This window comes from Trachypithecus francoisi, unplaced genomic scaffold (genome assembly GCF_009764315.1).
Source record: "Trachypithecus francoisi isolate TF-2019V2 unplaced genomic scaffold, Tfra_2.0 Lachesis_group10, whole genome shotgun sequence".
NCBI lineage: Eukaryota > Metazoa > Chordata > Mammalia > Primates > Cercopithecidae > Trachypithecus > Trachypithecus francoisi.
In genome coordinates, this window is record NW_022681455.1 from 87,517,210 (window position 1) to 87,532,643 (window position 15,434).

General features: G+C 35.6%; 1 protein-coding gene across 1 annotated transcript in view; it reads right to left on the bottom strand.

Annotated features, from left to right (window-relative positions):
* Positions 1–15,434, bottom strand: part of ITFG1 (integrin alpha FG-GAP repeat containing 1) — a 305,928-nt gene that overhangs the window by 133,024 nt on the left and 157,470 nt on the right. Inside the window, exons 9-10 of the mRNA XM_033218313.1 lie at positions 6,886–6,980; positions 4,410–4,582 (exon numbers count right to left, since the gene is read on the bottom strand). Coding sequence (XP_033074204.1) covers positions 4,410–4,582; positions 6,886–6,980 — 268 coding nt within the window. The remainder of the gene's footprint in view (positions 1–4,409; positions 4,583–6,885; positions 6,981–15,434) is intronic.

Consider the following 15,434-nt stretch of genomic DNA (forward strand, 5'->3'; position numbering starts at 1 on the left):
TAATCCAATGAAAGGTAGAAAATAAAATAAAAATAAAGATTTAAATAATATAATTAACAGGAATGATACTTCAGATAACCATTCACTGAGCTATTAAACTACCAGAAACATTTCAGCAAGTTTCTAAAAGTATTGCACAAGCCACATTTATATTTGCAACGCCATACTAAAAGAATAAAGAATGAAGAGATAGACTCAAATCCAAAAAACAACCATAAGAGCAACTTCCCAAACATATTTATGTGAACTCTTTAAAATACCTTTCTAAATAATTCTGTATATATGCAAAATTTTAAATAAGAAAGAACAAAGAAACCACATAGTATCAAAATACATGACCTGAAGCCAAGCTCACAATATTTAGTCTTAAAAGCACTTAATAGAAAACAAGAGTAAACATCTATTAGTTTAGTATTCAATGAAATAACATAAAAAATAAAAAATAAAAATAAACTTGAAGAAAGCAAAACGGGAAAAAGTAAAAACAAACATAAAGAAAATATTCATAGAAGAAATTCATCTTACTGAAAATAAAGGTGATTCTTTGAACCTCTACAATACCAACAAAAACACAGACATGACTGAAATAATAAGACAGAGAAAGAAGCCTTTATCAAGTCTGATGAAAGAAATTAAAAAGGCAAATAATACTAAAAATGTGAAGGAGTCGTATCTAAAGACATAAAGAAAATTTAAGTATAAAGGAATGCAACTTTACAACTATAAATTTAGTGTGTAAGGGTATTTAATACTTTAATTAAAATTGATTGCTGACAAAATAAATAATGTGTAACATATCTTTTAATGTATCTCCGTTGGGATTAACGGTAGAATTAACTCTCACTGTCTACAAAGGTTTCTTCCCTCAGAACTAATTAGTGGAGTTCTTTTTCCATTTTATTATGGGACTAAGAATTTTAGTATGGGATTCATTATAGCAGATGAATAGGCAATATTATTGAAAGAAAATTTTTTGATCTTTACAAATTCCAAGTTATGAAGTTGGAGTTGGTTAAGTGAAGGCTAGCCAACATAGCAATATGAGGTCTTCTTCAATAATGAGACACAATGAGTTTACATCCAGGACAATATTTCTTTCTTTCTTAACATTTATAATTTCAACTTTTATTTTAGATTCACAGGGTACATGAGCAAATTTATTACATGGGTATACTGCATGGTACTGAGTTTTGGGGTATGACTGATCCCATCACCCAGGTACTAAACACAGTACCCAATAGTTAGTTTTTCAACTCTTGATCTCCTTCCTCTCTTCCCTCTCTAGTAGTTCCCAGTGTCTACTGTTGGAATTTTTATGTCCATGAGTACACACTGTTTAGCTCCCACTTATTAGTGAGAACATGCAGTATTTGATTTTCTGTGCCTGTGTTAACTTGCTTAGGAAAATGGCCTCTAGCTGCATCCATGTTGCTGTAAAGTACAAGATTTTGTTATTTTTCATGGCTGCATGGTATTCCATAATGTATTGATACCATATTTTAAAAAATCCAATCCACTATTGATGGGCACCTACATTGATTCCACGTCTCTGCTCTTGTAAATAGTGCTGCAATGAACATACATGTGCATGTGTCTTTTCGGTAAAACAGTTTATTTTCCTGTGGGTATATACCCAGTAATGGGATTGCTGGGTTGAATGGCAGTTCTAAGTTCTTGGAAAAATCTCCAAACTGCTTTCCACAGTGGTTCAACTAATCTAGATTCGCACCGACAGTGTATAAGTGTTCCCTTTTCTCTGCAGCCTCACCGGCATCTCTACTTCATAGAGAAAATTAAAAAGAATAGTGGCTAGAAATGCTCCCACAGATGTAGGCCCTTGTACTATCAATCTCCATGCCTTTTTTAAAAAGTAGAACATTTGCAACATAATGTAACCTTTCATTGATAAGTCAGGGTCATTAATGTAAAGGTAAATTATTGTATAAAGCTGAGGATGCAGATGAATACGCAGATTATAACTGAATTAGGAATTCCAACTTACTAGCTGTATGATATTGGGTAAGTTGTCCGATTTATCTCAGACTATTTTCATATTTGTAAAATAAATAACTAACCTATGAAAAATGAGGCTAGAGTAATACAAAGTAAAATTATTTCATAAACAAAAACCATTTTTTCCCCAGCATTAACTAACAAGCAATATATTACATTTGGCCACTTACAGATGTACTTGCCATTTAATAGGTTTGGGATGTTCTCATAGCTGATACTCAAGACTTCTGAGTGTGCTTCCTTGCTGCCAAAAACCTTTTTTATTTTTAGCTACTTCTAAGCTTGGAACTCCTATAAAAGCCCAATGGAAGCTCAGGTTTTGCTATCCAGTTTCATCCAGTGACTTGCAATATATTAGTAACAATAAAACTCTTCTTAAATATGTCAACATTTTGACTGTATCATACAAAGGTGATAGGAATAGTCAGAATGAAGACTAGGAGTCACACTCTTAAATGTAGTCACTAGATAAAATTCTCAAAAGAAGGAATGTCACTCTATGTGCTTGACATAATGATACATTACTAACATAACTTCTAGAGTACCAGTGTTAAACAAATATTTATTTATTACTAGGAAATTACAATCTGTCCTTGAATTTTAGAAAATGACCTAACAAGGTCTAGAGCATTAATTTTAATGTGATTTGTCAAATTTTCCTACAGAAATGTAACAGCAACTCTAAATAATATTCAGATTTAATTTAAAGTTAGGGCTACTTCTCATCTGTGATGGAATGAACACTGAGATGAACTGAACTCTATCCTTCAATTTTCATCTACCTTAAAAGAACAGAAAAGAAATAACTGAGTTTTACACAACCTCTTTTATAATGGTATCAAGACTTTCACAAAAAAGTACAACTGCCTTTAGTACTTATTTTTCCTGCAGAACTAAAGTGTTCACGGAATGCTGAGTTAGCAGTTGATACCATCTGTATTGCTGAATGGCAAAGGAATTGTTAACAAAAAACACTGTTGATAAAAAACTTTTATAGTAAAATATAAATTATTTAAATATTCTAAGGATGAGTAATCACAGGATTAAATGAATTTAAAATGTAATTTCTTATTCTTCTGAATAGACCCAATGTCTAAAATAAAGTAATTCTGCAGTTCTTTGTTTTTATGTATCACTATGCTTTCAAAAGGAGTAACACTCATGTTCCATTCAGAAGTTTGTTTTGGCTATATCAGATCTGTTTCACACACGTAGGTTATAAGTACATATTAAACTCTGTATAACACAGCACCATGGTCATGTCCTTGGAAAACTCTACAAACATGAGCAGAGACATTATAATTTCAAACCAACGTGCTTAGGAAAGTTAACATACAGACTCTCCACGCTTTTCTATAAATAGTTTAGGAACACTCATTAATGATAAATATTTCTCTAAATATCAGATTTCCAGACAACACTGGTGTTAAAAGCAATAATAGGTCTGACTTTTTCTGAAGAAGTTGTTTTGTATCATGAGCCTGGTTCTGAATATGGAGCTGAATCACTAGTAATTCCAGTGTCAACAAATAAATTAATGCTCAGAAAAATAATGTAAAAGGAAAGAAAGAATAAGGGCCAAGGAATATCATTAATTGTGAGATGAATAAAACGATAAAATTAAAATTTAGGAACAGTCGTATTTATGGCATCTGTCAGGATTCAAGCTAATTATGAGTTTAACTATATTGGTTTATCTATTGGTACTTCTAGTTCAAAAATTAAAGTAATTGCAACATTAAAAGTCACTGCTAATGCAATAAATGTACTCACAGTTTACACATACAGAAAGTATCAATAGTCATGGTGGAATTTCCAATGTCATTACAAAACAAGCAACAATAATGTAACAACATTTACCAAACGTAAAATCAATACGCCAAAAATATCTTTCTAAGTCATTCATTTACTTTTACCTTATTTAATCTTTACTATAACTCCACGACAGAGGTACAATTATTACACTTATTTTACACATGAAGAATTTGAGTAATATGACCAAGGTCACACAGAGGGTAAGTGGTTGGACTGAGATCAAAGCCCAGAGTCAGTTCTTAACCACCAGTGTCTTCGGTCTCAAAATGTAATTGGGTCATTTGCCTATAAAAACTTTTGACCTCTTAAAGATTAAGTTTCACTGAGTGAAATACAACTTTTTACTTCAGACTGGATGTTCATTTTTGTTTTACAGATAATGAATCTGTGGGAAAAAAATAGGTATTCTAAGCAGTTGTGAGAAGTGCAGGGACCAAATTAAAACACGGAACTGAGCTCATCATGTTCCTTATTTAAGAGATTATAACATATTTAGGTACTATTCAGTTGCAAAGTACCATGGTTTGCAAATATTTCTCACACAGTTTACAAATATTTCTCACTTGATTTAATTTCCTTACCTTCCAGATGTGTTCTTTAGTATGACCAGAGCATCTGGATAGCCATCCATATTGTAGTCTCCAATATGAAGGGTAATTGGAATTGGTATTTCAGTTGGTTGCTGTTCATCCACAAACGGCACAAAGCCCCAGAGTGTGCCCTTATTACTGAAATCTTGTAGGACTGGAACCCACTATGGATTAAGAGAAAAAGATCAGACTTTATAGTTATAAAAAAATTTACAATTTGCAAAACAAATGTCCATTTTTTAAGATAAGCATTATTTTACTTAACATCTTTATCTCTACAATATGGTAGGGTATCATAATTTACTCTGGTGAATAAGTGACACTCTGGGGAAAGAAAAAAAGTAGTCTCCATTAGAATTTATCCTAGTCATTTTTGTCTAACTGGCACAGAAAGCCTTAGAAAGTTTTTCACAATATTGCATGAATCTTAGGCTTGAACTGATATTAATACACATCTAGTCAGATTACATAATTTAAAACTGTGTCACATAGAAACACTCAAATGAATATTTGAAAAAAACTAGATCAAACTGTAATATCATCTAATACTGATGTCCTTTTGGGAGGACCAACTTAGGAGGAAAGTTAGAAAATGACAGAGACCCCATTGTTCATTCTGCTGCTGTGCCTCTTACACATGCAGATGACTTCAGTCATTACCTTCCAGCCGAGCAGCTCCTGAGGCTTTGCAAACAACACCAGGCCTGACAGACTTCATCAGTAACTGACAGGAAATTCTCAGCTAAGAAGAATGAGCTCTGTCACTAAAATGGCCGGAAGCTACATTTTTAGTACATTCCTTTATTTCTATATTAACGGCCATGAAGAAAACAGAAAGAACAGGCTGATTTCAAAATAAGCTTTTAGAAATCCCTTTCTCTTCAGATAACATAAATCTTTACTTTTTAATAACTAGAAATCTGAAGAGTAGAAATCATGCCATTACAGTTATAGATGTGCCCACAATTTGCTGAGTATGAATGCTGGCACATAACCTGAAGATGCCTGAGCAGAAGCAGGCACAGCTGACTTGAGATGGCAGGAGGCCAAATATGCCTGGAGATTCCTTTCCTTTCCTTCTAAGCAGGTGACTCATTTATATGGCTGCAAGTTAAATTATATTAAAGATGGTTTCTTGAAAAGGGGTTAATAAATAGGGTATCTGTAATAATTTATATATTTTCCAAAGAAAGTATAATTTACCAGAGAAAAAGGAAACTTGGAAAAGACATATTTACAGAAAATGAGTGTTTTAAAAAAATTGGTACGCATCTTTAATAATTTTTCAATCTTTCTTTAAGCAAAACAGTATTATTTTATATATCATTAAAATGTTTCAATGGTTTCACTTGATTTTTTAAAAACTGTTGGGTTTTATTTTAGCAGATGAGATATTTCAATGCCACGTTATCACAAATTTCTGAAGAGGCTGACAGGTTATTAATGAGGATAAACCACATTGAATAAAGTATTCCTGTTAAAGTAAATGTATTAAGGCCTAAAACGTAAAAAGATTTTTCAGTATCAATATGACACTGATAATAGTCACCAAAGAACCGTGACATTTATCTTCCCAGAGAGAGAGATGACTGTATAATTTGAAAATATTCTTACAGTAGTCTGTCAATAGGCAATAATTACTAGGATTACTAATAATTATGAACCAATGATTAAGTGTTACTTGATCTAAAGTTTTAAGTGATTCAAAACCTTAAAAAAAGTTCTTACAGGTATAACAGTTAAATGCTTTCATTTATTTTATTTTTAAGGCTAGTAAAGGGAAGCAGTGGGGGTGGAGAAGAAACAAGGACATCTGTAACTGGCTGTGTACACTTAACACCACTGTATTCAGACTGGCCAGTTAAATGCTTTTAGAATGCTGACTGTTTGAAGATTTGTTTTCACATAAAATATGATGCTCCCTTTCCACAAGGGCTATAAAAGTCAATATGTTATTCTATCATTTATTACCCTCCAAAAGAAAATAAAACATTAATTCTAATAAGATTGTTATAACCTATCATTCCCATATTAATCCTCCACTGTGACTGTCAGATTCGAAATTGCTTACCTACAAGTTACAGGTAAAAGTCAGCATGAGATAATAAAATAGGTTTAGATAACACAAATAAAAACATCAGCTGCGAAAATAGATATAATGTTCTTCTACGTAACCTTTTATTATAGTGTGTTCTGCCATATTCCTGGCATATAAAAAGCTAAAAGATCATTTAATTATAGTATCAGAATGGGTTTTCTTCACCAGAAATAATTATAACAATGCTTCTCCCTCAACAAATTAAAAAATAATAGATTTAAATGCATTTCATTAAGTTAAAACGAGGAAGTTGGTAACTTAATTTTGGGGTTCCCTCTGTTCTGATTCTACAGGTAACTTTTCTAACCTTTGAAGATTTTTTTCCAAGCACATAAAAAAATGTTTACATTAAAAAGCAACTTGATATACCTGCTTTGTCCCAGATCTCACTAAGTAGATGGTACTCTTTTGGCAATTTTTATCTTCACAGCCTGGCAGTAAATGATCCATGTGTCCATCTCCATCTGCCAAAAGAAACTTCAAGAGTCCATTAATAGTCACAAAATAAAGTGTTCTTGTATGGTATATTAAATTTATTATTTGTTCAAAGTCTACATCAATCTGGATAAAACAGAAGAATTTGACACGTGGCTTGAAAATGAATATGATTTTATTCATATTCTGGCCCTTGCAACTGATTATCTGGACTGTGTCTTGTTCTAAATTGCACACTTCTGTGTGGTTAAGTATTTCTATAGGAGGGAGGGGGGCAAGGGCTGTAAAACTATTGGGTCCTATGCTATCTGGGTGATGGGATCAGTCATACCCCAATCTTCAGCATTACGTTATATACCCATGTAACAAACCTACATATGGACTCCTTGAATTTAAAATAAAAGTTGAAATTATAAAAAGTAAAATGTATAGTGTTAGTAAGAGACCCCATTTCAGCCTGTAATGTTAAAAATCATCAATTTTTTAAAATGTAGCTTTGACTTATTTAAGTAATTATCACTGCTGCTATCGAAGAGAAAAATAAGCATTAACAACGATAGTCCATTATTATACGGAGTATTTTAAATGTGAGACTCTTATCTTTATACACACGTAAGAGCCTTTATTCTGGATGAACTTCGGTCCAATAGTTATAAATTTCTCAGCACTCTGGCTTCTTAAAAGCACCAATAAATTTTTATCAATGAAAAAGTAAACGAAGGGAATATAGAGATCCTTTCCAAGTGACCGTTTTTTACAAAGCTGCACAGTATTCGGCTAAGGCCTATAGAGGTGAGGTTACGGAGGAAGTTAGTAAGTTACTGGGGTTACTGAGGAGTCAGCTCCTCTAGTGCTTGCTCCCACCTAATGGCCTCACTACCTGATGGGGTTTACAGATTTTGATGTTGCAGAGTTAAGTCTCTTCATGTGGACATTCACAATGCACAGTCACTTAGCTTTTTAATTTGGGGACTGATTTTGTATTGTTTTAATCACTGATTTATTTGCTATTGTTTACTATATTATTTAACTTGTGCCTGAGGTAGTATATACACTTGGAAGAAAATAAAAGGATTATTAATACAGAAATATGTTTCATTGCGTATTTAGTGAAGCATACTTACGTATTGAGAGCTATGTAATTACTGAAAGCCTATCGAGTCTCCAATAATGTATTCAAAAGGAAAAAAAAAGAATTTCAGGCTGAGTGGAACTAAAATCTAGTCAATGGAAACTGACTTCAGCATGGAAAAGTAAAAATGCACAACAAAGTAAAAAATGATTTTTCATTTAATTTCATGATTTGATTACTTAGGATCCTCATGATTAATACCATTTATGATGATAAACTCTGCCTTAGAGGAGTGCAACATTAAATACAATAGTTGAATTAATAATAAAACACGTAGAGAACATCTGTAATTTGGCAACATATAGATTTGGACTACTGAGAATTACGTAGGTTGACAGATAAAGATGCAATTCTAGGCAGGAACACTTGAAAAGGAGAAGGTTTTCCAAGGACATAAACATATAACATGGCTTAAAAAAAAAAAAAAAAAAAGATCTAGCCAAGTGAAGAAAGAACTAATACAAAAATGTGATTTACAAACTGGCTCGAGTGGTAACATAGACTTCATCAAAACCAAATCACTCTACTGTAAATCAATGGGAGAACAATTTGAAGAGCATTACCACAGTTTTTCCCTTCATTTTTACCCCAATGACAAAATGCTCATATTAGAATCTTATTCATACTTTACTTTTCCCCTAGTTTCTCTTTCTTCCAAGTAGTTTCATATATCTCACGAATCTTTTGAAAATCAATTGGCTGGTATTTTTTCAAGTGCTCTAACAAATATCTAGTAAACATATATCTAAGTCATGTATTAACCATAATCATGCATTTTAGTATAAATTATCAGTAATATTTTATAGATATGGTCACAGAAAACTAAACTCAATCACAAAATGTGTTTCTTGTGCTATTCTAAATGCTATACACACACACACACACACACACACATACACACACATATATATAATTTATTCATTTATTGAGACAGAGTCTTGCTCTGTCGCTCAGGCTGGAGGGCAGTGGCACGATCTCAACTCACTGCAACCTCCCGCTCCTGGGTTCAAGCAATTCTCATGCCTCAGTCTACTAAGTAGCTGGGATTACAGGCGTGCGCCACCACGCCCAGCTAATTTTTGTATATTCAGTAGAGTGCAGGTTTCGCCATGCTGGCCAGGCTGGTCTCGAACTCCTGGCCTCAAGAGATCCGCCTGCCTCGGCCTCCTAAAGTGCTAGGATTACAGGCATGAGCCACTGCCTCTGGCCTTATTTTTAAAAAATATTTAGGTGAAATGACAGAAACGCTTTTTGAGAGTACAATATCAAGAATACGATTTCAAAGGAAATTTGCTCTTTTAAAGGAGAGAAACTTTAAAATTTACATATTTCAGTTTTCTGTACTTTTTTAAAAGCTTTTTTATTTGGTAGTAAAAAGTTGCAATAACAGAAATAGTAAAAGAAACATCTATTAAGCCTTTAACCACATTTGCCTATTGTTAACATTTTACCCCTTTTACAAAATCATTTGTGTTCTTTCCCTCTTTGAAATAAATTTTTTTCTGAACCATGTATATAAGTACATACATTAAGGTCCTTTGCCCCTAAATGTATCAGTGTGCATTCCCTAGGAGTAGGGATATTCTCTTATATGACCACAATACAGTTAACAATTCACAATTTACACACAAACAATGCATTTATCTAATGTGCTATCTATATTTCAATTTTGTCCACTGACCTGCTGTCCCGTAGAGCATTTTTGTCCCTGCAGCACAGGATACAGTGCAGGACTAGAAATTGCATAAAGCTGTTACTTAATAGCCTCCTTTCATTTGGAATGTTTCCACAGCCTTTCTTTGTCTTTTATAATTTGCATATCTTTTTGATCTCACACTACAGGAATATTTTATGTTTTAATATATCATTATGCCTGGGGAAGAAAGTATTTTTAATATGGGAAAAATCAGAGGCACAAGGCTAGGAGCTAGAATTACTTTAAGCAAATTCTCAGAGAAATAATGTCTCTTTGTGAGTAGATTATAAAGAAGGGCATGCTGATGGAGGTGCTGGCCTGTGAACTTGGCACAGTACTTAAAGAACCAGGAATGTATAACTTCGGATTGTCTTTTCTTTGGGACTTCAGTAAATACGTATCTCAAGTTTTCTTTAAGGCCAAAATTCCTTCTCAAAAACTCAAGAGAAACTGCAACAGAAGGAAGAGCATTTTGATTTACTTATATTTACAAAAACCAGTGTAAAAATCAGCCTTTTTCAGGACTGATCATCCTAAACTAACACACATATGCTAACTTCCCTTTGATGGTAACTTTAGCCAAATTACAAACGAAATTCTTCTCTAAAACATATAAATACTTTATTGAAATATAATTAAGGGTTTAAAGCTGATTTAGAGAAACTGAAACTGATTTAGAGAAAATTTTAAATTTTAAAAGCAAAACTAAAGTGTTACTGTTCTTATAAACATGGATTACAATGAATTTTTATATATAATTTTGTTTTTAATTAAGCAGAGAACAAAAAAAGACACATACAAAAGGTTCACATATATCACTTATTCTCTAAAGCATTCTTAATATTTTCAGTCTAATGAAGTTAACTGACCTGTGGAATTGTTTAAGCAAATTAGAACTCATTGCTCTGCCCCCAGATTACCTTCCCAACTTTGTTAACCACAATTTCTCTAATGCAGTGCTTCTGCAGCCTCTGAATCAGCTGGGAACTTGTTAGAAATGAGAATTCCTAGGCTCCTGCCCAGATCTAACGAATCAGAATCTCAGGAATAAACTAAAAAAAAAACCGTTTTACTCCATCCTGTGCTCCCCTCCAGTGGCAACCACTATAGCAGTTTCTTGTCTATCCTTCCAAGACAGTCTATGCAAATACATATACTACATATAATTTTGCACAAATAGTAGTATACTCTACACACTTTTTGGCATCCTAAATTTCTGACTTAATAATCTTTGAGATGGTTTCATAATGGTAAATCTGTATCTGTGTCATATAGATAATATAGTATTATATTGTATGAAGGTATCTCAGTAACTGATTCTCTATTGATATGCAAATGCTGGGTTGTTTCCAATCTTTTGATCCAAACAATCCAACAGTGAATAATTTTGAATATATCACCTTTGTGAGATTATATCTGTAGTATAAATTCCTAAAATGAAAATCATGGTTTCAATTATTACATTAAATCAAAATTTATATTTTACGCTCCACAGCAGAATAGTTCTCAAACTTTTAAACACTCTGAAAAACTGAAGACCCCAAAGAGATTTGTTTATGTGACTTATATCTATGCTTACTTACTGTATTAAAAATTAAGACAGAAAGAGTTCAATATTTATTAAGTTAAAATAGCCATAAATATATTACATGTAAACACAAATAACAATTTCATGAAAAATAACCATTTTACAAAACAAAAAGCTTTTGAAAAAAGAGTACAACTGCCTGGCTTTAAAATAAAATTACATTTTAACACTGATTTTATATGCAATCTGTTGTAACATGTCGTTTTGGTTGACAAGTAAGAAAAAATGCAGTTAGCGGGGCGGAGCAAGATGGCCGAATAGGAACAGCTCCAGTCTCCAACTCCCAGGGCGAGCGACACAGAAGACCGGTGATTTCTGCATTTTCAACTGAGGTACTGGGGTCATCTCTCTAGGGAGTGCCGGACAATCGGTGCTGGTCAGCTGCTGCAGCCTGACCAGCGGAGCTGAAGCAGGGCGAGGCATCGCCTCACCTGGAAGCGCAAAGGGGAAGGAAATCCGTTTTCCTAGCCAGGGGAACTGAGACACACACACCTGGAAAATCGGGTAACTCCCACCCCAATACTGCGCTTTAAGCAAACAGGCACACCAGGAGAATATATCCCACACCTGGCCGGAGGGTCCCACGCCCACGGAGCCTCCCTCACTGCTAACACAGCCGTCTGCGGCGATCTATCCGCAAGGCAGCAGCGAGGCTGGGGGAGGGGCGCCCGCCATTGCTGAGGCTTAAGTAGGTAAACAAAGCCGCTGGGAAGCTCGAACTGGGTGGAGCTCACAGCAGCTCAAGGAAGCCTGCCTGTCTCTGTAGACTCCACCTCTGGGACAGCGCACAGCTGCAGTCCAATAGGGGAAGAGCGGGGGCCGGTGCAGACGCGAACGACTCTGTCTGACAGCTTTGGGGAGAGCCGTGGATCTCCTAACGCGGAGGTTGAGATCTGAGAACGGACAGACTGCCTGCTCAGGTGGGTCCCTGACCCCTGAGTAGCCTAGCTGGGAGACATCCCCCACTAGGGGCAGTCTGACACCCCACACCTCACAGGGTGGAGTCACCCCTGAGAGGAAACTTCCAAAGAAGAATCAGACAGGTACACTCGCTGTTCAGCAATATTCTATCTTCGGCAACCTCTGCTGCTGATACCCAGGCAAACAGGGTCTGGAGTGGACCTCAAGCAATCTCCAACAGACCAACAGACAGTCCTTCTGACTGTCAGACGGAAAACTATCAAACAGGAAGGACACCTATACCAAAACCCCATCAGTACGTCACCATCATCAAAGACCAGAGACAGATAAAACCACAAAGATGGGGAAGAAGAAGCAGGGCAGAAAAGCTGGAAATTCAAAAAATAAGAGCGCATCTCCCCCGCAAAGGAGCGCAGCCCATCGCCAGCAACGGATCAAAGCTGGTCAGAGATGACTTTGACGAGATGAGAGAAGAAGGCTTCAGTCCATCAAACCTCTCAGAGCTAAAGGAGGAATTACGTACCCAGCGCAAAGAAACTAAAAATCTTGAAAAAAAAGTGGAAGAATTGACAGCTAGACTAATTAATGCAGAGAAGATCATAAACGAAATGACAGAGATGAAAACCATGACACGAGAAATACGTGACAAATGCACAAGCTTCAGTAACCGACTCGATCAACTGGAAGAAAGAGTATCAGCGATTGAGGATCAAATGAATGAAATGAAGCGAGAAGAGAAACCAAAAGAAAAAAGAAGAAAAAGAAATGAACAAAGCCTGCAAGAAGTATGGGATTATGTAAAAAGACCAATCTACGTCTGATTGGGGTGCCTGAAAGTGAGGGGGAAAATGGAACCAAGTTGGAAAACACTCTTCAGGATATCATCCAGGAGAACTTCCCCAACCTAGTAGGGCAGGCCAACATTCAAATTCAGGAAATACAGAGAACGCCACAAAGATACTCCTCCAGAAGAGCAACTCCAAGACACATAATTGCCAGATTCACCAAAGTTGAAATGAAGGAAAAAATCTTAAGGGCAGCCAGAGAGAAAGGTCGGGTTACCCACAAAGGGAAGCCCATCAGAATAACAGCAGACCTCTCGGCAGAAACTCTACAAGCCAGAAGAGAGTGGGGGCCAATATTCAACGTTCTTAAAGAAAAGAATTTTCAACCCAGAATTTCATATCCAGCCAAACTAAGTTTCATCAGTGAAGGAGAAATAAAATCCTTTACAGATAAGCAAATGCTTAGAGATTTTGTCACCACCAGGCCTGCCTTACAAGAGACCCTGAAGGAAGCCCTAAACATGGAAAGGAACAACGGTACCAGCCATTGCAAAAACATGCCAAAATGTAAAGACCATCGAGGCTAGGAAGAAACTGCATCAACTAACGAGCAAAATAACCAGTTAATATCATAATGACAGGATCAAGTTCACACATAACAATATTAACCTTAAATGTAAATGGACTAAATGCTCCAATTAAAAGACACAGACTGGCAAACTGGATCAAGAGTCAAGACCCATCAGTCTGCTGTATTCAGGAGACCCATCTCACATGCAGAGACATACATAGGCTCAAAATAAAGGGATGGAGGAAGATCTACCAAGCAAATGGAGAAAAAAAAAAAGCAGGGGTTGCAATCCTAGTCTCTGATAAAACAGACTTTAAACCATCAAAGATCAAAAGAGACAAAGAAGGCCATTACATAATGGTAAAGGGATCAATTCAACAGGAAGAGCTAACTCTCCTAAATATATATGCACCCAATACAGGAGCACCCAGATTCATAAAGCAAGTCCTTAGAGACTACAAAGAGACTTAGACTCCCATACAATAATAATGGGAGACTTCAACACTCCACTGTCAACATTAGACAGATCAACGAGACAGAAAGTTAACAAGGATATCCAGGAATTGAACTCATCTCTGCACCAAGCGGACCTAATAGACATCTATAGAACTCTCCACCCCAAATCAACAGAATATACATTCTTCTCAGCACCACATCGCACTTATTCCAAAATTGACCACATAATTGGAAGTAAAGCACTCCTCAGCAAATGTACAAGAACAGAAATTATAACAAACTGTCTCTCAGACCACAGTGCAATCAAACTAGAACTCAGGACTAAGAAACTCAATCCAAACCGCTCAACTACATGGAAACTGAACAACCTGCTCCTGAATGACTACTGGGTACATAACGAAATGAAAGCAGAAATAAAGATGTTCTTTGAAACCAATGAGAACAAAGATACAACATACCAGAATCTCTGGGACACATTTAAAGCAGTGTGTAGAGGGAAATTTATAGCACTAAATGCCCACAAGAGAAAGCAGGAGAGATCTAAAATTGACACTCTAACATCACAATTAAAAGAACTAGAGAGGCAAGAGCAAACACATTCAAAAGCTAGCAGAAGGCAAGAAATAACTAAGATCAGAGCAGAACTGAAGGAGATAGAGACACAAAAACCCTCCAAAAAATCAATGAATCCAGGAGTTGGTTTTTTGAAAAGATCAACAAAATTGACAGACCGCTAGCTAGACTAATAAAGAAGAAAAGAGAGAGGAATCAAATAGACGCAATAAAAAATGATAAAGGGGATATCACCACCGACCCCACAGAAATACAAACAACCATCAGAGAATACTATAAATGCCTCTACGCAAATCAACTAGAAAATCTAGAAGAAATGGATAATTTCCTGGACACTTACACTCTCCCAAGACTAAACCAGGAAGAAGTTGAATCCCTGAATAGACCAATAGCAGGCTCTGAAATTGAGGCAACAATTAATAGCCTACCCACCAAAAAAAGTCCAGGACCAGATGGATTCACAGCTGAATTCTACCAGAGGTACAAGGAGGAGCTGGTACCATTCCTTCTGAAACTATTCCAATCAATAGAAAAAGAGGGAATCCTCCCTAACTCTTTTTATGAGGCCAACATCATCCTGATACCAAAGCCTGGCAGAGACACAACAAAAAAAGAGAATTTTAGACCAATATCCCTGATGAACATCGATGCAAAAATCCTCAATAAAATACTGGCAAACCGGATTCAGCAGCACATCAAAAAGCTTATCCACCATGATCAAGTGGGCTTCATCCCTGGGATGCAAGGCTGGTTCAACATTG